We start from the raw sequence: 22329 nt of genomic DNA, 5'->3' as shown, positions 1-22329 counted from the left end.
GAACAATCCCTGGTGGAGCATGCTTGTGTTAACTTTATAGCAGATGTACTTTTCTTAAAAGATGAGAATACCTTTTGGATAATAAGTTTAGGGGTGTAACATTAAAGTTTTGTTGTGTTACTAGGTACATTGCCTATCTCAGGCAGGTAATAAAATACATTTTAAAATATTTGACATGTGATATCTCTTGCCCTACGAGTACCATCAGCGCTGTTGTTCAGTATACTCCTGTATCTGACCCTGTCTTGCTCATTGCTTCTCTCAGTCACATTTGCATGAAGCCTGCTTCTCCGACTATGCCATTTTCGGGTGCGTTGCTTGCCTCCTGTCCACTTTTTCATTTCTACCAAGGATAGATGGGGCTCCATTCCCTGCTGTGAAAACACCATTTGTATTCTTATGAATTCTTTGAAGGTGTTTCCGGTTGTGCCTTGTTGGGAGTCGATGTTGCTTGGTACGTTATTCATCTTGTAATCATTGAAATGCTTCATTTTAATTCCTTTTTTGTGAAAAATTTAAAATAGTAAGAATCAGGAGTTGAAGTTTGCACCTGTAACATACCGGTTCATCATCCCTACCACTGAGTCACCAAAGACAAGCTGACTGAGTTGCTGAGAGTCGCTGGACATGCACCTGTCTAGACACACACCCATACGCACAGTAGCGTTTTATTATATGGTAGATATAAAGTATAGGTAGTGAAGCATTTGTTTATATTTTAAGAATAAAGTATAAAATAATGATATTTTAATACTTTTGAACAGAAAATTTGAGTTAGTGTTTAAGAAAATAAATTAATAAAAACAGTACCCTAAAATTCTAGATTCTGATAGCTCAGTGACTTGTAAAGCTGGCGTCTAGGAGGAAACTACGGCTCCTTCTAAAGTGACAGTGTTGAATTACCTGTTTTGACAGATTGCACTTTACAATTGTAATTTATTTGTTTCCATTAATTTTGGTTTGTTTCTGGGTTATCACAAGTTTTTTGGCAGGTCATTCATTTATTGAAGCTCATGCTACTGTATATTTTTATGGGAAGATTCCTTCATTCTTGACTTGGCTCCAGTAATATACTGACAAATAAGTGAGGCACAACTAGATAGTGAAGATGTGCACTCTTTTCAGTTATCCATACTTGCATCCATTTTCATTTTTCAACCTTTTTTCCACCCCTTGTATATAAATTGTAATGCAAGTTCTGTGTAGTAGAATCTGATTGCCAGTTTGAGTGTATAACTCGCCAGTCAGACACATGTGATTCATTCATCTCTTGTCGGCAGATTTTTCTAAAATTTGTCCGGATCTTTACATCTTTGTCTGTTTTTGTTCTTTTGAAGTGATAGCTGGAGTACAGCCATCTTTTTGAATTTCTGTCCTGTAGAGAGCTTTGTGTTTGCATCTTCTAGTGGCTTTTCTTCCACATCCCCACAGACTTGTGCGCTGGGTTGATTTGTTGATGCCATATCAACCCATTGTGAGTGCAGGTGTGCATGTGAGTGTGTTTGGTGGATAGAATGCTCTTTCTAGGGCTGCTGCATTGTACCATATAGAATAGGTTGTAGTTCATTGTACCCCAAACTTAGATGAAGTATATAATATAGTTTTTATATATAAAACTAATCTCTGCTTATTTCTGCCTGACAGGCACCTCCAGGTTACTGTGTGAATAATCACTTCTTTCACTTTCACAACTGAATCTGGCTGTGTGACTTCTTCACTCCAACAAGGTAGGGACAGGCTGCTCCATTAGTGGTGGGATCTGTCATTTTGATCAGTTGAATCGACCATGCCACTTTCAAAGCCTCTCTGTCTTTATGCAAAGTCACTTGTATGTTTATATTCAGTGTGTTGTACACACAGTGTACCAGACTCCGCTTTTATTTACCTTTTTTGTTATAGCAGGGGACAAGAATTGAAAGCAGTGAGTGTGTGTAGTGTTGCATGCATCAGTATGCAATTTCAGTAGAACCGTTTTTGGATTGCTAAGAAAACATAGTGGTTTTGGTAATAAGGTGTGTCTTCATTACAAAAGAGTAAACATGAGCTCCCTTGATGGTAACAGGCAAGCTAAATCTAGACAAGATCGTTTTCAGTGTTCAAAAGCACAGCGTTAATGTGAAAGTAACTTCTACAGTGTCCTTGATGGGGTCAAAGCAAATATCCTAAGCGAAGTGGTTTTAATATTAAGGAAAGCTTACAGGTGTAAACAATACAACACCCGTGCAGATGTGAAGCAAAAACCATATCAAACTGTATAAATGAAAACCACCTTTTTGATCTACTGTATATATACATTTTGAAATAATACATTGATGTTTTAATTTCTCAAGATTGGTCATATATTATAAATTCATCATGCTTTCAGATAAAGAGACAGAAATTGAGTAAGTGCTACATTATGCTATCCTGTTTAACTCTGGGGGTGTAATGTGGTTAGCATTAATACAAAAGTTAGGTATAGTTTTTTACATTTTATTCTAATCTTTGTAACCTTCAAGTGATAAAGATGAATTTCTCGCAGATCTTAAGTCTAAATACACAAATAAAGAATTAAAACTGAGCTGACTTGAGAAATTAAAAGGTGTTCTTTGGGTTGAGCGAGTGTGGCAAAATATATGTACAGTTAGTAGCTGCAGTGAAGTTGGGGAAACGTGACCATTTTGATTTATAACACTATAAATTTGACGTAGTGATGAGTGTTTGGCCAATTTTAAGTCTGTATTTCAGGAGATCTTTTTAAATTTTCTGAAAATTGGAAGATGCAGTTGAGGCTGAAAGGACCAAGTGTACAACTTTAATTGGAGTAAGTTTAATTATTGATGTTGTGAAGCTGAAGCATACTTAGTTGGCTAGCTGACATGTCGCAGTATGGCCATGCAGATGTCGGCTTTCACTGCCTTCACAATGCATGTTGAAATATACTCTGCTGTATCCTTGTAGCGAACTGGTTATCAGCATTTTGTCTATGTGCTGCTAACCAGTGTCTCAGAGTAGGCATTTCTGAAAGGACTCATGGTTAGACTAAATTTCTCCCCCACCATTCTGAATGGGTGCATTTACATATCCTTTAAGCTGCCACACTATTTTGTGGTAAAATGTGCATATTTAGCTATCCCATGGAGTGCATATAAATTAACACCATTGCGTCCGTTTCAGTTTGTTTACTTTACAGATCTACCCAACCTGGTGGTTGTTGTTTTCTCCTTCTCGCCAAACAATTTTAGCACAGGTTTTTGGCATTATTTTCAGCTTTGTTTTCAATGTCATAAGTGTATGCAGATGTAGAAGGCATGTCTTATGAGGTTATTTGCTTTTGGGTGGACATGTTTTTGTTTTTTTTTTAACCTGTTGTTTTATATAATCTCCAGTTTACTTAAAGAATCTGAGACAAATGATAGCATGCCACAATTGTGCAAAAATTGACTAAAAATACCAAAGTTATCCATTGTGTTGCTTAAAGGTTTGCTGTGCAGATTAGTGTCAAATTGCTCAATGTGACCCTTGTTTGTTAGTACTCAAACCACACAAGCTACCTGTTGTGTGTACTTTTTCAACACTAGTATCAAAAGACCAGTTTTACATTACAGGTGATAATGAACGTGATATTCATGCAATACTCTATCACCTATATAATTTTCTTTTTTTTCTTTTTCTAGAGATGTGACTTACATGCGTATAGAACATGTAGTAATGTAGCTGAAGATAGTACTACTGAATCTGGGGTCATTTTAATTCATAAACTTTAATCTCTTACTATTTGTGCCTATAGATTTTAAATTTTATAAATGTCAGAAATTATGAATTTTAAAAATGCACCATACAGCTTGTGCTGAAGAGAGCAAATATAATATGTAGATGTGTGCTTGAAGTTTTTTTGTGATCAAGTTTGTCACTATCGGTGGGGCACTCTAGTTTTGAACAGATTGGAGCACGCTGTGTATTACGAGTAATGTTGTAGACTGTTAAATTATGCACTAATCTTCTTAAATTTTTAAAGAAGAATAAAAGTCTGTCTTTTTAAATGTTGTAACCCAGCCAAATTTTGGATGACCTGATTGGGTAAATATATTCTTAATAGTATGACATTAGCATTACTCTGACATGTTCAAATAGTTTGAGGGATACTTTAAGGTGAAGGCTCTCTTAATCTGTACATATCCTGCAGGATAAACATTTAAAGTGGTATTCTGGTGATATTCTGCAGTTACAACCATGTGATGTCCTGCAGTCAGGACTGTTTATCTTCAGTTTAGTAGCAGCTATTTGCTCTTTCCAAAGACTTTGAGCATGGGAAAGGCACATTAGAAATAAAATGTAGTATTATTTATTTATTTTATTTATTTTATTTATTATTATTGTTATTATTATTATTATTGTTATTATTAAAGACGTTGTTAGATGGTCATGTGAGAACCACTAATTTTAACTACATTTATTTGAAAAATAAGCAATTTATGCAATGTTTTTATTAATATACTTCATGGACTGTACTATTTGCTGATTTTCATGAGACATACAAGATTATGGTTTGTAGTAAGGTTTCTTGACATAAGGTATACTACTTGTTACTTTAAGAGTGATGTGCTGACAGCTTTTCTATAGTACCGCTTTCAGTTTGGGAATTTCTTCAAGATTCAGTAAACATTATTGTGCATCCTGTTGCATAGTTGCTTTTTATTCTTCAACCAAAAGCAAGATTTTGTATTCTGTTGATACAATACAATTGTAGAGTCGTAGTACTGAATCCAGGGTTGAGCTCTTCATGCGCCTTTTGTCTGTGTAGCATATGAGCCCCCAACAGGGTTTCACTCTTGCATCATGCTTTAGATTCATTAGCCGTGGATCAACACGTGTGTGCTTGAGTGTACTGAGCTGGGTTAGGGCTCTGTTCAGGGTTGATTCCTGAATTGTTCCCATTAACAATGGGGTGATCTCTATCCCTATGTGACAAGGTTCCTTTCTGGTTTTACTAGGTACAGTTCAAGAACTATGAAATTGATTGGGTAATGGAGTCTTTTATTATTGCTGTTGAAGTAATGCTGTGTGTTACTAATACAAGTTAAACCCAACAAGACATTTATCGGCTGTTTTCTTTATATTTCCAATTCATTAGGTAGGCCAGTCCCCTGCACTGATATCTTGGCAGTATTATAGTAAACTTGTAAAATTGTAAAGAATTGCTCAGAGTATATGTGATCAAGAGGGTTTATCCTTTGATTTGCACTTCAGTTTTTGTTGTAACAGTTTCTAACCCTTTATAAGGAGAACACTACAAATGAAATCAATTTTTCAACAAAATTGTGATCTAAAAAGCAAAGAAGCTATAAATGTATTTAAAAGTATTGGTGCTGCTTTTAGTCATGTTTAGTGCAGAGCCTTTTACAAGAAGTAATTCAGCATGAACCTGGCATTCCTGTCAAATATTTCTACATATAGCACAGTACCTTTTGTGGGAGAGGAATGCTTTTGTATAACGTTACTGTCCATATTCAGCTTGCAGTAAGCGGACACTTTACATAAATCACCTGTCATAAAGCCAAATGTTTGGTTAACATCAATAATGTTTGTATGAAAAGAGACAAACATGCATTCTGTGTCTCAGCTTAAATGAGCTTTTGTCAACCTCGGCATGATGAAAGCATAATGTAGTCTATTGTTTGTTCATAGAGTAAATGATTGCATCCTCATTTGGTAATGCCGAGACATTATGGCAAAATGTACGGTATTCATACAGCATATTGTCACCAAAAAGGTAGAAATGGAAGAATCCATTAAGGAGTTAAGTAACAAAGCATTATTTTTGAGTTGTAATGGTTAAAATGGTAAAAGTCTGAGTCTAGTTTGATAGTCTGTTGTGGTCAGATGGCTAAAGAATAAAACCCAAATTCCATCTGGTGTTGATGCTGGAGGAAAACAAACCTCTATGGAATTTAAGGCCAAAAGGCTGTGCACCCCCCACAATGGGATTTTACAGTAGTTAAATGCGATAAGATTTAACATTATCGATGTGCAGTCCTAGAAGATTCACGACACAACTTATAAAATGTGAAGATGTAATGGAGTTGTTTTCTACACCACACTCTGAAGTGGCAGCAGTCCGAGTTCCAGTTAGCATAAAAGTAATGCAGACATTTATATTTCTTTCTTGACTAAAGTATTGATATTTCAGCATCCATATTTTAGAATGTTAAAATGCAAAAGTCATAATCTGAAGCTCCTGCTAGGTACTGTTCTTTGAATTTCTCTGAAGTTCAGTTTTTTCTGCATGTCCTAGGTTTGTCATTGCCGCCTTTAGTATTGTTGCCACTGAATCCAGTGGAGTTTTCTATGGTATTTGAAAAACCGCATATCTTTGCAGAAGATACTCAGTCTTGCTTTTTGTTGCTTACTTTTCATTATTTCCATTGATTATCTCCCTTGTCTGCATGATTGCTGTTTATTTTCTTCATTTATGGCAATAATTTGTATTTCAAATGCCTGTTTACATCCTTCTTATTCATGTATCCAACTAATAAAGCACTGTTCCAACTTCTTGTCCGATCAGTATTTTTGTTGTATACTGGATGCTTGTCATAGTTGCTTGATATCTGCAGAGCTGTCTACAATTCTCTATATACTTCTTACTACACTCGGAAGCTTAGCCTGGTCGTCAATAAGTCAAAGTAACAGTGCTGTTAACAACTGCCTTCCTACTTCTTTGTTTGTAATGTCTACAGTATATTGAGGTTTATAATATCTTGGTCATTTGCTGAACATCAACTTGTCTTGTACTTCCTCGGTCCTTCCTTTTAGCTTTTCCTATTTATTCTTAGATTTTGAAGTTAGCCAGTTGCTCTCAGTCTCTCTCTGACCTGTTATATGCTCCCTTGTTACTGCTTCAGAATGTAGGCAGGAAGATTCTTGCTGCTACTCTAACCTGAATTTTTAAACATTAATGTGCTTCTGATGTATAGCATGAGAGTTATGAATAGCGTTTTGGCCACTTACACCTCCCAGGTAATTCCAATCTGACCTTTTAAATTTTACTTGCTAGTATAAAAAAAATGAGCGGCTGTTTCCTAATGAAAGCTAAAATATATTTAGATGCTGACACTAGTTAAAATGCTGTTTTGAACTGTTAGTCTACCATATCAGGTTCAGTAAAATAGTTTTGTGTTTTTTCTGTTTGACATCTATGAAAGAGTTTTTTTTTTTTCTTCTTTTTTTTTTTTGTTTGAACACAACTGAAGTTAAAGCACTGGCCATGACTGAGGAAGATTAGCAGCAAATAATTTTGCTAGGTGCAGAGAGGTCATGCTACACTTTGGGGGGTGACTACTTAAACTAGTACAAGAGTAGGTGGGAGGGTGTGTGTCTGTTTGTTACATCAGTAATATTTGCTTTTTAGAGCTGTGCATGCAGTGGAAGCTTCAGACCAGCACTCTAGTCCTGTATCATAAATTCACATCCACATTTTACTTAGCTTTAATGTACTCTCGTTTAACGTCCCCACACTTAACATGGATCTACTGTGGCTATTCAAAGTCATCACTCCCTTTTGAAATAATTACATTATATGTCATTCAGAATAAAATAAAAAAACACGTTCAAGAGAACTTTTGACAGCTTTATTTACAAATGTTGCCTTGCAACATCAAACTACTGAACAGACAGTGACCAATTCAGAAATTTAATTAAAATATGAAAAAACAAGATTGATCGAGTTGGAAAGTCATCAGTCCCCAGGATTAATACTTGGCACAGCCGCCATTTGCTGTAATTACATCCATTAATCTTTTTGAATTTGTCTATACTAGCTTTGCACACCTAGATTGGGGAATGCTCATTCTTTTTTTCAGAATTGTTACAGTTCAGTCACATTCCATGGTGAATGCCAATGGACTACTCTCCCAGTCCATCCACAGATCGTCTATTGGATTTAGGTCAGGGCTCTGGCTTGGCCACTCGGGTATATTTACCTTCATATCCTTAAGCCACTGGGTTGTTCTTTTGACGGTATGTGTATGATCGATGTCCTGTTGGATGGTGAATGATGTACCCACAGGGCTCTAGATTAACTTTTTGCACTGGTGCGCCTAACTTTTTTTCTTAGGTGCACCAGCACAAAAGTTAGGTGCACCCAAATTTTCAACCGCATCACATTTAACACCACAGTTTTACAAGTTCACTTTATTTATTTGTTTTTTTTAAATCGCTGTCCATATAGGCAATATTGACTTGTAAATGATTAACTAACAATCTGGTCAATATAAAGTTCTTTATTTGAAGGCAAGCACAATTCTACAATAAAGGTAACTTACTGAAAAAGTGTTGATGCTTAAAGTGCTTTACTGAGCTGAAATTTAAACTTAAAACATCTCAAGATAAATTAACTAAAAAGAAAATCTAAATTAAGTGTTTTAAGGTCTTCAAACTGAACATCTCCTGGTTCAATGTCTTATGGACTATCCTCCATTTCAGTCACATGCCCCTCGGATGGCCAACTCCTGTAGTTTGGCCTTCTTGATCTTTGGCCTTGACTAAACCAGCTGGCCACACTCTCTCTAGCCAAAATCTTCCAGACTTGGGCATGAGCATGCTCGACCTCAATGTGTCCAATAAGTATATTCACCGGTCGTCTTCTCCGCAAGATACGACCGTACACAATGACGCATTCCTTTGTGGCGATATCGGTGTCTCCGTCGATCAGGAATGCCATGTACACTCTGTTCGCAATTTGCACAGACGTCTTTTTTTTTTTTCTTTTCAATGTATCTGCGATGACTCCTATAAATTGGGCGCACGCGACATAATTGCTGTATGTCGGGTTTACGTTCAAGCCATTTTTCTTCATAAGAATTATTTTGGACTTGAATTTGGTGAAGGGAAGTTCTTCTTTTGCAATATTGTAGGCAACGTTAAACTTAATTATCATCTCGGCCTCGTCTGATGATCTGTTTGCTGCTGCCTGCCACTGAAAGGCAGCGGGGCGAGAGGACACTTGAGCAGTGCATTTATCGCGGCATGTAATGTGTTTTATAGATGCATTGTGCTTTTTCAGCGTTTCAATTCTAAATGTATTAGAACCAGTCACAAATGCACTACTGCCGGCCATGGTCTTCCCACACTCTTTACAGTAAATACAGTGCACTATATTATCGGCTTTACTCTATCTTAGCCAGGGAAACTGGTCAAGCCACTCTTTTCGAAATGTATACACTTTACCCCTTTTAATTTCAGTGGGCTCGGACTCGATCGTATGTGGCTCATTATCTAATGCCGTCTCTGGACCAGGGCTTGCTATAACTTGGGAGGTTGATGGCTCCGTGTCAGAGCATTGGTTATGATTTTCGGACGGATCAGGCCCTAACTTAACGAAAAAGCTGTCAGTCGTTCTTTTCATCTTCTCTCATAATCCGCGGCTACATCCACTGTTTACCTGATGGGCTACTCACCTCTCTCTGTCTGACTGCATCACATGCATTTTCAAACGTACACACACGTACAGGAATATCTGGAACACAGCCAAATCGGCGGGATCCGCCCTTCACTATCTCTGATTGGTTTAGACCACGATATGGGCCTAATGTCTGTCTGGGGAGACTTTAAGAGTCCCAGAGTTTTGTTTTTTTTCCCCCTCGAATGGCTGGTCGCACCGGTGCAACCTTTGATTTTTTTTTAGTCGCACCATTGAGAAAATAGGTCGCACTCTAGAGCCCTGACCCACCTTCATCTATCTAGCAGAAGGATGCAGGTTTTCCTCAAGAATTTAGGTGTGCTTAGCAGCATCTATTTTCACTTCATTCCTGACCAATCCCAGTCCCTGCTGAAGAGAAACACCCCCAGAACATAATGCTGCTACCGCCATGCTTCACTGTGGGTAGAATGTGTTTTGGATGGTGTGCCGTTTTTGTCTTTTGACAAACATAGCGGTTGCCGTTTAATCCAAAAAGGTCAATTTGACCATCACACCTTTTTCCACACGGCAGCAGAATCTCCCAGGTGTATTTCTGTATAGAGCAAATCAGACTGAATGAGGCAGTTTTTCAGAAAAGGTTTCTTTATTGCCACCCTGCTATACAGGCCAGCTTTGTGTAAAGCTTGAGAAATTGTTGTCACATGCACCGATCAACCAGTCCCAGCCATGAAGCCTCGCAAGTCCTTCAAAGTTGCTTTTGCCCTCTTGGTAGCATCTTTGATCAGTGCCCTTCTAGCTCGGTCATCCAGTTTGGACAGAGGGCCTGATGTAGGTAATGTTTTAGTGGTGCCATACACCTTGCGCTTTTTAATAATGCTCTGAACAGTGTACCGGGAAGGATAGCTAAAGCCTTTGAAATCTTTTTGTAGCCTTCTCCTAACTTAGAAAGGCACAACTTTATTCCTGAGACCTTTTGACAGCACTTTCTCAACCAGGTTGGCTTCTTTTTCAGAACCTTTATAGTACTAGTACTGAAATCTTCTAGAGAGTGCTGGTTTTATTTGAAACTGCTACAATTGATGTCCAGTGGCACAATTACCCTAGTGTGTGTTCTGGCTGCTGATTGGTTGCATCTGATTAAGTATAGACTAGTGCATTCTAAGGGTATGATCACTTTACCAAACCAGGTATATCACTAACTGATTTTAATAATTGCCGAAAATGTTTAGACTCTGTTTTTCACATTGACAAAGAATGTTAAAATTTGTACCATATAGCTAGAAAAAGTGAACTTTATTTTTCGTGGTGTAATGTGACAAAATGTATAGATTTTCCTACATGATGACTTTCTGTAGGCACTGTATATAACTATGGATACATGAAAGAGAAATGTGTCCCAACTCTAAAAATATTTTGAGGGGGAACATCCTATGGGAGGGAGGGGGTTGGGGTTATGAGCAATGTAGCATAGCAAGGTACCTTTTCATCACAGGTTTGACTCGTGCCTTGTGTGGTGTTTTTTGAATATTCATAGTCTTTACATATAATTTCTTCTTGTCTACCAATAAAGGCTGCTGTATTAATTTGTCAGGTTGCTCTAATTTTTTCAATTGCCCCTGAAGAGTTAATTCAAAACACAACACCAAACATCATAATTAGAATTAGTACATATGTGTAACTCCAGTTCTTTAGTCCCATAAAATGCATAACCCTTCCACATATGCAGAATTTTAAATGCCTATACTTGTGAATTTATCCTCTGCTGTTATAAAGTGCAGGGGCCTCATGTATAAACGGTGTGTATGCACAGAAACGTTGCGTAAGAACTTTTCCACGTTCAAATCACAATGTATAAAACCTACACTTGGCGTAAAGTCACGCACTTTTCCACGGTACCTCATGCCTTGTCGTACGCAAGTTCTCCGCTCGGTTTTGCAGACTGGCGGCACCCAGCGTCAAAGCAATGCTACTGTTCCTGTGTGGTTACTCATTATTTTCCTGACGCGGCTTTATAAATACACTGAAACTAACCGCATATTGTTTGTTATTGTAACGCATCTGATTGTAATTAACTTGTAACAATATAATGGTCCAGTGAACAGCCATAGTATTCCAAATACCATAACTGCTTTAGCGTTGTTACTGTCACGGCACCTTCTTCTTCTTCTTCTTCTTCTTCTTTCAGCTGCTCCCGTTAGGAGTTGCCACAGCGGATCATCTTTTTTCCCATATTACTCTCACTGCACCACTCGGAGTATTTATATCACTGTATCTGAGTATGAATCACAGCAGCAGCTGATCGGAAAGAGAATTATCGGTATACAGCTTCAAGGACATGCCGTCTCAGCCACGGCAAAACGTTTTAAAGCCTTTCCTGTACGGACCTCGCCGTTCAGAAACAGTTTCATTCCAAGAACTTTAAATGCACTCAATCAAATGCACCTTGTAGAACTGTATGTACTTATAAGTACAATCGCCCCACTGTAAACTTGCACTATAGTTATAATATCGCACAACCTGAGCCACTTTATAAAGCGCGTATTTACATATGATAACGATAACATTTTTAAGGTGAAATGTTTATTAAATTATACAGATAAAACTTTAACTTCATTTAATCTATATTCTTCACAGGTACTGTCATGAAGGATAGAATAATTTAAACATGTACTACGAAGATATTTCAATGTTCCTTAAACGCTTTGAAGAATCGGCGCTAAGCTTACAGATGGCTTAACTTCTATTACAGAGCTGATTGTGTGGCGATCGGTTACTTGGGGAAAGAAAAGCAAGGACTGCAGTGCGGCTACGCCAATATATATTGAATATAAAACAGAAAGAGAAAATAACAACACACCTAAAAACGCAGCAACAAATTTCGGCAAAAATTAAATGCTTGTGTCATGAGCACGAGTCGGCTATGCAGTGTCTGCAACGGACGTGGCCATCCACCGTTCATAAGCTGCCTTACTGACATTGGCAGGCAAAGGAGCCACCGATTCTTTCTCTGCCCAGTGCCACCACAAGCCTAGAGCTGCCCCAGAGTACTGCTGCAATAAATTATTTCATTGAAGTGAAACACATGTTTAATAACGTGCTTTAACTCCTATCATCATAAAAATATCATGTATACATCTCAGTATTTTAGTTATTCAGAGAGCTGTAATATCACGAATGTAATTGATTCTGTGTCCAGTTGGAGGAAGAGAGCCAGTTTAAGAAGCAAGTAGTGATTCACACACAGAGCACATAGAAGATCAAATACAAAACAAAGCATTTAACGTGCTACTTTAATTACGATGTGATTTGAGAAACTGGTTAAACAATTTTAAGATGAAGTTTATGATGTTCTACTTTAATGACCAAATAAACTACGTGATTAAAGTGGAAATGTCGAGATTGAAGTTGACATTTCGTGCTTTTTCCCCACTGTGTGCCTTTTTTTTTCTCTGTACCCTGATAAGCTTTCATTTGACACTCAGACAGTGGGCTATAACTCGCCTTTTCACGGCAACTTTGATATGTGACTTCTTTTTTATTTCCGGCACTGTGCGATTTTTGTGAACGTGAGCTTTCAAGTTTCTCCAACACGCTATGTCACTCGATCAACTTCCTTTTGTTGATTATACCACAGTTTATTTGAACAAATAGTATGTTTTTCCTTTGCCTCCACTTGGTATTCGCTGAAATTCTTATTTTCCCCATGCTTTTCCCATTGTCTTTTTACAGAAGGCTGAGCTTAAGGGCGATTTATATTGATTTGCATATTCATAGAGGCGATTCTGGGAGGAGCTGGGGCGTTACATGAAGTGCGTGCACGAGCGTTAGTTTTCACGCTGATCGGGATTTATGTAGCGGAAGAACGTGGAAGTTGGAGTACGCACAGATTCCTGCATCTGGATTTTTCTGTGCGTAAGCACATTTTGGCTTTTGTGCTTACGCCATGTTATAGTGCGAGTTCTACGCACGGCGTTATACATGAGGCCCCTGGTCTTTACATTTCTGGGGTAAAGGAAACTGATTTAGGAGGCTGATCCTTTAGCTGTAGGACCCCCAAACTCAAATTATCTTCTTGACAATATAACCGGTGTTTAATTCAGACCCAAAGATAGCTTAAGCTAAGGCATTAGTCCTGAGCCTGATTATTATTTAAGTGTGTTACACTATCATTTTATTCAACCTATTTGTCAAGATTTTACCTTAAGATCTGGAAGTGGATATGTCATTGCAAATTTCATGTACTTATGTGAGGACTTGTTGGTGTTAAGTTTTATGGTGATGCTGCCTGTGATTGTGTTTTTATTTACCAGCACTCTATATAATTCTGCACAGCAAACTTTTTTTTTTTATTTTTTTTTTAAAAGTGTACAAAGTTGAGTTGAATCTAGATATTAAAGGTATGATTACCTAAAGGTACATAGGTATTATAGTTTTTAAATTACTGATGTTATTTTTGCATAACAATTCTCCTAAATACACTACCAGTCAGAGTTTTAGAACACCTCAGTTTAATGCTTTTTCACCATTTTAGGTCATTCATTGTGTTTCAACCGATTTTAATATGAAGAAAAACTGAGGTGTTCTAAAAGTTTAGACCAGTGGTTTATATATTACACATAGTTACCCTGGATTGGTGTTAAAGGAATTTTGGAGTGCCAGTCTTGTTCGATCTCACTGCTGCTTTTATTGTCTTAGCATAATTTGACAGTGGAACAAATATTGGCACTTGTTTGTCATTTTGTATATTGAGTAGAGATGCAACTAACAGATATTTTGCTAGTTGATTATTTTTTTAGTCTGTCTAGGGTTTTGAACATGTAATGTCAATACAAAAGTGCCAGTATTTTATTTTGAAATGGAAGTTATCTTTGTACTATTCTTATGAAGGAGAACATTGTGCAAGTATGATTTAAAATTACATTTGACTAAGGTCATAGCATCGGCATCAAGCTTAGTAATTAATATTTAGGTCAATCAATGCTTTTAATGCAGGTGTTGACATCAAAGAGCAGAAAGCAAGAGATTTGTAGCTGCATTTCTTCCCTGTAAAAGAAGCTTTGTTTGTTTTAAGAATTTGGTTACAGAGCATAGCCATGCACTGACCGTTAAAACCCCAGTTTGCTTTGCTTATACTCAAGCTGGTATTCCAGAGTGCGTCCTGTTACTCTATACAGTATTCAAAGCCATTTACTACTCCTTCCACAAGTGAATAAGTATGGTCTCTTGGTACTCACTTTTCCTGGTTTAAATAGCATTGTAGAACTGTATAATAAGAATGAAAGACAGGTTTTCCTGATACAGGAGTATCTCGCAGTACTTTCCACTTTAATGTGAAAAGTGCAGTCAAATTTTATTTCTTTTGTTCCTTGCTAAAAAATGCCATACAATTAGATAATGAATGGTAAATGCAATTAATCCAACCTTTCCTGATCAACAATTTAAAAAACATTTCTTCAGCAATGATCTCTTATTTTATAAATGTTCTTGAATCTGAGAGAGATGTGGAAAAATGTGGTTCTCATTAAAATTGTGTCTTGTAAAGTGAAGCTCTATTGGGGTATTGTAATCTTCTCCATATGCTGTCTCTCCACAAGTTGATGCCTGACCTTGGTAGGTGTTTCTTATCACCATTTTGATTTAATTTTTAAACATGTTGATAAGATCGTAAGCTTTCAGGTACCTTGTGTAATTAAATTGCAGAGTATTTTGCCAGTCAATCAAATAATATTGGAGTTTTTTTTTTAGTAACATGCAAACATAATCGGTTTAACATTACAACATAATGCGAAGATCCGTTAAAGTAACACATGAACTGTTAGTTGAATTGATTAAATAACACAAAAAAACTAATCTAAAGCAAGAGTAAAATAACATTGTAAACCTCATCACTAGCTAACAATGTTATCCTGCTTATTATATGCTATTTGTCACACCATGTGTGTGTGCGTGCAAAATACCCGCGCTTCGCAGCGGAGAAGTAGTGTGTTAAAGAAGTTATGAAAAGGAAACACTTTAAAAATAACGTAACATGATTGTCAATGTAATTGTTTTGTCACTGTTATGAGTGTTGCTGTCATATATATATATATACAGTAATCCCTCCTCGATCACGGGGGTTGCGTTCCAGAACCCCCCGCAATAGGTGAAAATCCGCAAAGTAGAAACCATATGTTTGTATGGTTATTTTTATATATTTTAAGCCCTTATGAACTCTCCCACACTGTTAACATTATTGGAGCCCTCTAGACATGAAATAACACCCTTTAGTCAAAAGTTTAAACTGTGCTCCAAGACAAGACAGAGATGACAGTTCTTTCTCACAATTAAAAGAATGCAAACATATCTTCTCTTCAAAGGAGCGCAGTCAGGAGCAGATAATGTCAGTGAGAGAGAGAGAGAGCGTGACAGAAAAGCAAACAATCAAAAAATCAATACATGCTGTTGGGCTTTTAAGTATGCGCACTGCGGTAAAGCAGCTGCAAAGAAGGGAGCAATGTGAAGGTAGTCTTTCAGCATTTTTTAGAGTAGTGTCCGTATCTTCTAGGCAAACCACTTCTGTGCAAACAGCCCCTCTGCTCACACCCCCTCCGTCAGGAGCAGAGAAAGTCGGAGAGAGTGAGAGAGAGAGAGAACGAGAAAAGCAAACAATCAAGCACCGCTCGGGAAGCGCATCGTATATCATTGAGGAGTTTTATTTAATACGTAATACATGTTCTGATTGGGTAGCTTCTAAGCCATCTGCCAATATATATAGCAAAATCCCCACGCTTCACAGCGACTAAGTACTGCTTTTAAATTTTTGTTAAGAATAAAAGAAAACCTTTTTAAACTGAGGGAAAATATACCAATAACTATCTGTTAAGGATCTCTTTGTATACCACATTGTCAGTTCTGCACTCCCGTTGTAATATGACCAAGCTGTGCACTGAGCTTACTCTTGAGAATGCAACGTACAGTTGGCCAGGAGAAAAGCAATCTTGCCTGAAATCAATGGCAACCTTTTGTAGGGTCTGTCCCTGAGACTTATTACTTGTCATTGCGAAGCAGAGCCTTACTGGAAATCGGAGGCATTTGAATTGAAATGGGAGATTAGAGGGTATTACGGGGATGCGAGGAATACACTGAGTGTGGAGAAACTCTAGAGACAGCGTGTGTATTAACTTGTGGATTTTTCTGCGAGTACTTGGTGGCAGCGTGACGAAGTTGCTTCCGCAAGACCGCTTTAGCTGTGGAGGTTAGCTCGGAGCATATTCTTTTCCTACCTTGTCAATTGTGTAATGCGTTTTTTGAACAGGTTTGATGCATGGAAGTGATCACTCGTACTGCATTCAGTCAGTTCACGTGAGCTGCTCTATTGTGTGATGTTGCGATGTCCACGGCTTTATTTAATGTTAGCTAAGACCCGGCACTTACAAGTTTCTCGCTACAGCAATTTTAACTCGGTTGCAAAGTGATCCAAAGTCTTGTTTATACCTTGTGTCTTCTCATTAAACTTGTATCTCGCGAATAAAGTATTCGAAGAAGGCATGACAAACGGCAGCGGGAGCGTGTCTTAATTTAAACTTGTGGTTTAAACTGTGCTTTGTTTCCGCAGTAGCTGCACTTATGAATAAGCTTGTATGCGTTTTTCTTCAGCTCTCTTTGGAGCTCTTCCTTGTTTTCTACGTACTGCTTTCACAGTCAGTTCACGTGATTATGTGGGAGGCGTGATGATGTGACACGCAACTCCGCCCCCCACGGCCATCGAACTAAAGTCCATTACAGTATATGGAGAAAAATAAGTTTCAGTTATGACCATTACGCGTAGAATTTCGAAATGAAACCTGCCCAACTTTTGTAAGTAAGCTGTAAGGAATGAGCCTGCCATATTTCAGCCTTCTACCTACACGGGAAGTTGGAGAATTAGTGAATATACATACATATACATATATACATACAGTGGTGTGAAAAACTATTTGCCCCCTTCCTGATTTCTTATTCTTTTGCATGTTTGTCACACAAAATGTTTCTGATCATCAAACACATTTAACCATTAGTCAAATATAACACAAGTAAACACAAAATGCAGTTTTTAAATGATGGTTTTTATTATTTAGGGAGAAAAAAAATTCAAACCTACATGGCCCTGTGTGAAAAAGTAATTGTTACCACTGTGCAGGCTGGTGGTGGTGGTGGTGTAATGGTATGGGGGATTTTTTCTTGGCACACTTTAGGCCCCTACATGCTGCTAACGATTTTGAATAGTTGACTTTGATGTGCTGTAATAGCAGTCATATATTGTCTCACACAATCAATTGATAATTCTCAAATGCTGCTTTAAATATAAATATACATGCACTTATGTTGTAATCTTTAAAAATCATTAATTGCACTATTAACTTTTTCCTGTAAAAATATACATTTATATTTATACAGCTGTTTTTTTTCTTCATTGTATCATCTAGACACTTGTAAATTCTTGTGTAAATGCAGCGGCGTGGTGCATTTGTTTTTGAGCTGTTTCACCAAAAAGTGCTGCCTGGTGCAACAATGATGGTGATTTTGTTTTGTTAATGGCTCTGTTTTGCTGCATGGAGAAATCAATCAAAAATTCAAATAAGCCTGTACAAGGTTATGACTATGAGTGAATGGGAACTTGCACTGTAGTTTTTGGGTATTGAATATTAATACTTTTCCTAGTATCGTATCAATGTTTGGAATTTTGGTTTTGTGACAACCCCAATAACAAGCAAGTTAACTAAAACTAAGCCTCAAAAATGTTTCTTTCTTAGTAAACAAATGGGTCCTAATTAAGAACCTGCTTAAAAGGAAAATCTACAGCCACTGCAGACCTCCAGTTCTGTAATAGAGTACCACTGCTTTAATATTTTTATTGCTCAATCTGATTAAGAGTGATGTTTTGTTAAATGTATACTGTTATGCATAAATCTGAACAATAAAAAACTAAACACAATAATTCCAAACTGTGAATGCAGATTGATGACTTCTCAAACTGCTTTAGAGTAACAGTAGATTTAACCCCTTTACATTATAGGATGCATTCTCGGTAATCTGGTCAGTCAGTTCATGTGTGCATAGTTTGACTGTTTTATTTTCCTGTAATTCTTCTCCCATTATATCTGGAACTGAGCCCACAAGTAATGCTTGAGCCGATGTGAAGTTGCAAAAAAAAAAAAAATATATAGACGGCACAAAAGATGGTATGTGAGACTTTTAAAATGTATCGTGTCATTTATATATGTCTTTTTTATGTTTTAATTTTTGCAACTTAACAACAGCAACATAATGTATAGCGTTATATTTGAGCCACTGAGAAAAAAATAAAGGACACGGTGAAAACCTGTATTTTGTGATTAAAGTGGAAATTTCTGCTTTAATCTCGAAATGTCCACTTTAACCTCGTAGTTTACTTTATCATTAAAGCAGACAGTTGTAAACGTCATCCCAGATTTTAATCGCTACGAGCTTAGATGGCACAAAAGATGGTATGTGAGACTTTTAAAATGTATCGTGTCATTACGATCAGGAATTTGCGACGCTTGAATATAAAAGCACCACAAATGCATCTGTATGTCAGCATTTTGCTTCAGCAGCGGAAAGCAGCAATAGATCGCCAAACAGAACAAATTAAATGTATGATATTCCAACTCTCTGCACATTTAGAATCTTTAGATTTATACTTGATATCACTTTCATGATGAAATGCATTAAAATGTGTATGTTACATTTTACATATAATTTCGTTTAAATAATGAATACTGTTAATAAATACACACATGGGGGTGTCACAGTGGTGGAGTGATAGCACTGCTGTCTCGCAGGGAGTTATGTTGCTGGTATTTCCTGCTTGTATTCCACACTGTGCTCCGGTTTCCTTCCAAAGATATGCAGATTTGGGGATTTGGTGCCGCTAAAATGACGCTAGTGTATGTGTGTGCTTGTATTCTCCTTGCGATGAGCTGAGGCCTCGTCAAGGGACTGTTTCTTACTCGTGGCCAATGCTTCCTGGAATGGACACATACATCCCTGGATTTATGGATTTAATCAATAAACATCCTTTTCAGAGATATTGCGGTAAGGTGTTATCGGAATTTTTAATAGGTGTTTTAGGCAATTCACAACACAGAGAAACCGAACATATTCTCACCGCGATAATATCTCGCACTGCCACCTGGTGGATTCCTCCAGATTTACGTAAATTACGCGCGCAAGTATAAACACTACAACGCTTGCGTAGCAGGAGCGTTCGCTGCAGCATGCGTCGCGTGAAGTATAACTTCGGCCTTTGATGTTTGCAAGTGTTGAGATAATTGAAGGTAACAATAATGTGGGGGCTTCTTTAAACTTGACAATTACCATGATTTGAACCATTGTTAATAAAAGGAAAAAATCCAGAGTTTCTGCATCTGTGCCCTTGATGTTGAATTTTAAGTTGCTACATTCTAAAGATGCTTTTAGATTATCATTCTATTGAGGCTTCTAATTTTTCTTCCCTTGGCTGCTAAATTTATCTGTCCAATAATAAATATAGCTGTATAGATATATTAATATAATGTGTGTGTGTATTTTAGCTGTATAGATATATTAATATAATGTGTGTGTATTTTAGTTTATGGGAGACTATTTCTCTTAAACAAGAACACAAACACAGGCTCTAGAAATCCTATTGCAGCCAGACTGTGTGTTACTTTTCAGAAAATATTTTACAAAGTCTTGATCCTTTGCTTCTACAAGTATTTTATTTTATTAATTTCACAAGAAACTGCAGTGAACTATCAACAAACATCAGCCTCTATGTAAATGCTAAAATATTTACATTAAAATTATCATCTGTTGGGTTTAATTTCATACCAGTTTGATACGATGCATGCTGGTTTGATACAAAAGAAAGAATTCTTTCTTTCTACTCTGTACATGTGAAAGTGAACATGAACGTAAGATATCTGTTAACCTGGGAAAGAGTTGGAAAGAACTAGACTATTTAGAATGATGTTGGCTCTTATTAACATACAGTATATCAATTTAGAACTGGTCATCATGAATCTATATTTTGTATATACATTATAGATGTGTTTCTCTTCCAAGAAACTTGGTGTAAAATCCATTTGTTTTACTATATTGCTTATTTTCTCGATATACTGTTTAGTCTTAAACAACAGTGTGCTCTGGATTATTTTTCCCCCAAATCAGGCTGTTTTTCATTTTGTTTCAGAGCACTTGAAGTCATGTCTGGTATAGCCTTAAGCCGACTTGCACAGGAACGGAAGGCTTGGAGAAAAGATCATCCCTTTGTGAGTTATTTCTTTTACATATTTGTGGTGAACATGCCCTATAAATTAATTCTAGTCATGTAATAGAGAAAATGTAGATGCATTAAATACTTTTCCCAAGGACTTACCAGTTAAAAATAATCTATGTATATTGTTCCTACTTCTCTAAACAGTCTGCTTACACGGAGAGGGAAGACCCCTTAACAGAGAGCATTACCCACATTTCTAAAATTAGTTTAGATTTTGGACTTGAGTCATCATTTTCCTAAAGAGTTGCAGGACGTATTCCTACTTGTAGAGAGTATAATTACGCAGTTGCTATATTTTGCTTTTACACTACTTTGACATTTACACAAATCTGCATTTGATGAGGTGTTTTGCATTGGAATATTTTTCAAGCAGAGTAAGCGGTCAGTAGAAACAAGTTATTTCAAGTATGAAATGCTGCTTGCTAATTATATTGTTTTGTGCACAACTCATTGTAGCCTAGTTTGTGGCGGTGCCATATGGTCTGCATTGTGTTCTTGAAGGTTTACAGTAATCCCTCCTTGATCGCGGGGGTTGCGTTCCAGACCCCCCTGCAATAGATGAAAATCCACGAAGTAGAAACTATATGTTTGTATGGTTATTTTTATATATTTTAAGCCCTTCTAAATTCTCCCAACACTGTTTATAAATATTCCCTGCACAGTTATACAGCATAATCCCTTTGTATTCTCTTAGATATTAGGTAAGATTCATTAAAATTATGTATGTAAACACACTGTTTATATACAGTAAAACCTAAATATTATTTTAAAGATATCGAGTGTCTCTGATAACGCATATGTTACAGCCATTACGATAGACGGGCCACCAGCAATAAATACGTACAATGCAAGAAAAATTATATACAGTAAATGTGTGTACAATGACACTAAACGTACGTATATGTACTAAGCACTGTAAGTAGAAAATTATGGTTACTCACCAACAATGACCTGATGACTTGTCCGATAACGATGAGTTTAATTTTACTGCACAACAAAGGAGAGCGTTACAGCTCTTCCAAAGGAGCCACTTCAGGCAACTGTGTAGCACTGCCGTTTATTCTTCTTCAATCCAAATCCCTAAAGCAGATTCCATCCAGACTATTGCCTTATTACATCCACTTACAACTCGTTTTGCACCCTGGTTAAAAGGACACTACGGCCGTAGATCTTATATTCCTTTCCTACTTTTTAAATAAAAAGAATTGTAGCCTCATTGATGCTGTAATGGTGTCCTACAGTGGTGTAGCTTTTCCCTTCCTTCAACAAATCCAAAACATTTACCTTTTCGGCAATCGTTAACATCTTCCGTTGGCGCTTGGGCACGGCCCCTGAAGCAGTAGCAGGAGCAGATCATTTTGGAGCCTTAATAAAGGGCTTGACTATGCACAAAGATAAACGCAAAAGAGCACAAAGTTAACTCTTTACACAGTGAAACACGTTGATGCTGAATGAGCGAGACGAGACTTCCTGGTTAACACCACATTCAGCACACAGGAACTTAACTGCGTGCTCTGATTGGTTAGCTTCTCAGTCATCCGCCAATAGCGTCCCTTGTATGAAATCAACTGGTAAGCATGTACAGGAAGTAAAAAGACCCATTGTCCGCAGAACCCGCGAAGCAGCGAAAAAT

At 37.2% G+C, this 22329-nt stretch overlaps 1 protein-coding gene across 2 annotated transcripts in view; it reads left to right on the top strand.

Moving 5' to 3' along the window:
• The window catches only part of LOC120542382 (SUMO-conjugating enzyme UBC9-B), a 41687-nt gene that overhangs the window by 5582 nt on the left and 13776 nt on the right, over positions 1 to 22329 (top strand). Inside the window, exons 2-3 of one of the 2 annotated variants that reach the window (XM_039774817.1) lie at positions 1645 to 1727; positions 20610 to 20688. In XM_039774817.1, the coding sequence (XP_039630751.1) occupies positions 20623 to 20688 (66 nt within the window). In that variant the 5' untranslated portion in view covers positions 1645 to 1727; positions 20610 to 20622. The remainder of the gene's footprint in view (positions 1 to 1644; positions 1728 to 20609; positions 20689 to 22329) is intronic. The other variant, XM_039774818.1, reaches the window with a different exon arrangement.

Source organism: Polypterus senegalus, chromosome 13 (genome assembly GCF_016835505.1).
Source record: "Polypterus senegalus isolate Bchr_013 chromosome 13, ASM1683550v1, whole genome shotgun sequence".
NCBI lineage: Eukaryota > Metazoa > Chordata > Cladistia > Polypteriformes > Polypteridae > Polypterus > Polypterus senegalus.
This window is presented reverse-complemented; position numbering and strand designations above follow the sequence as displayed.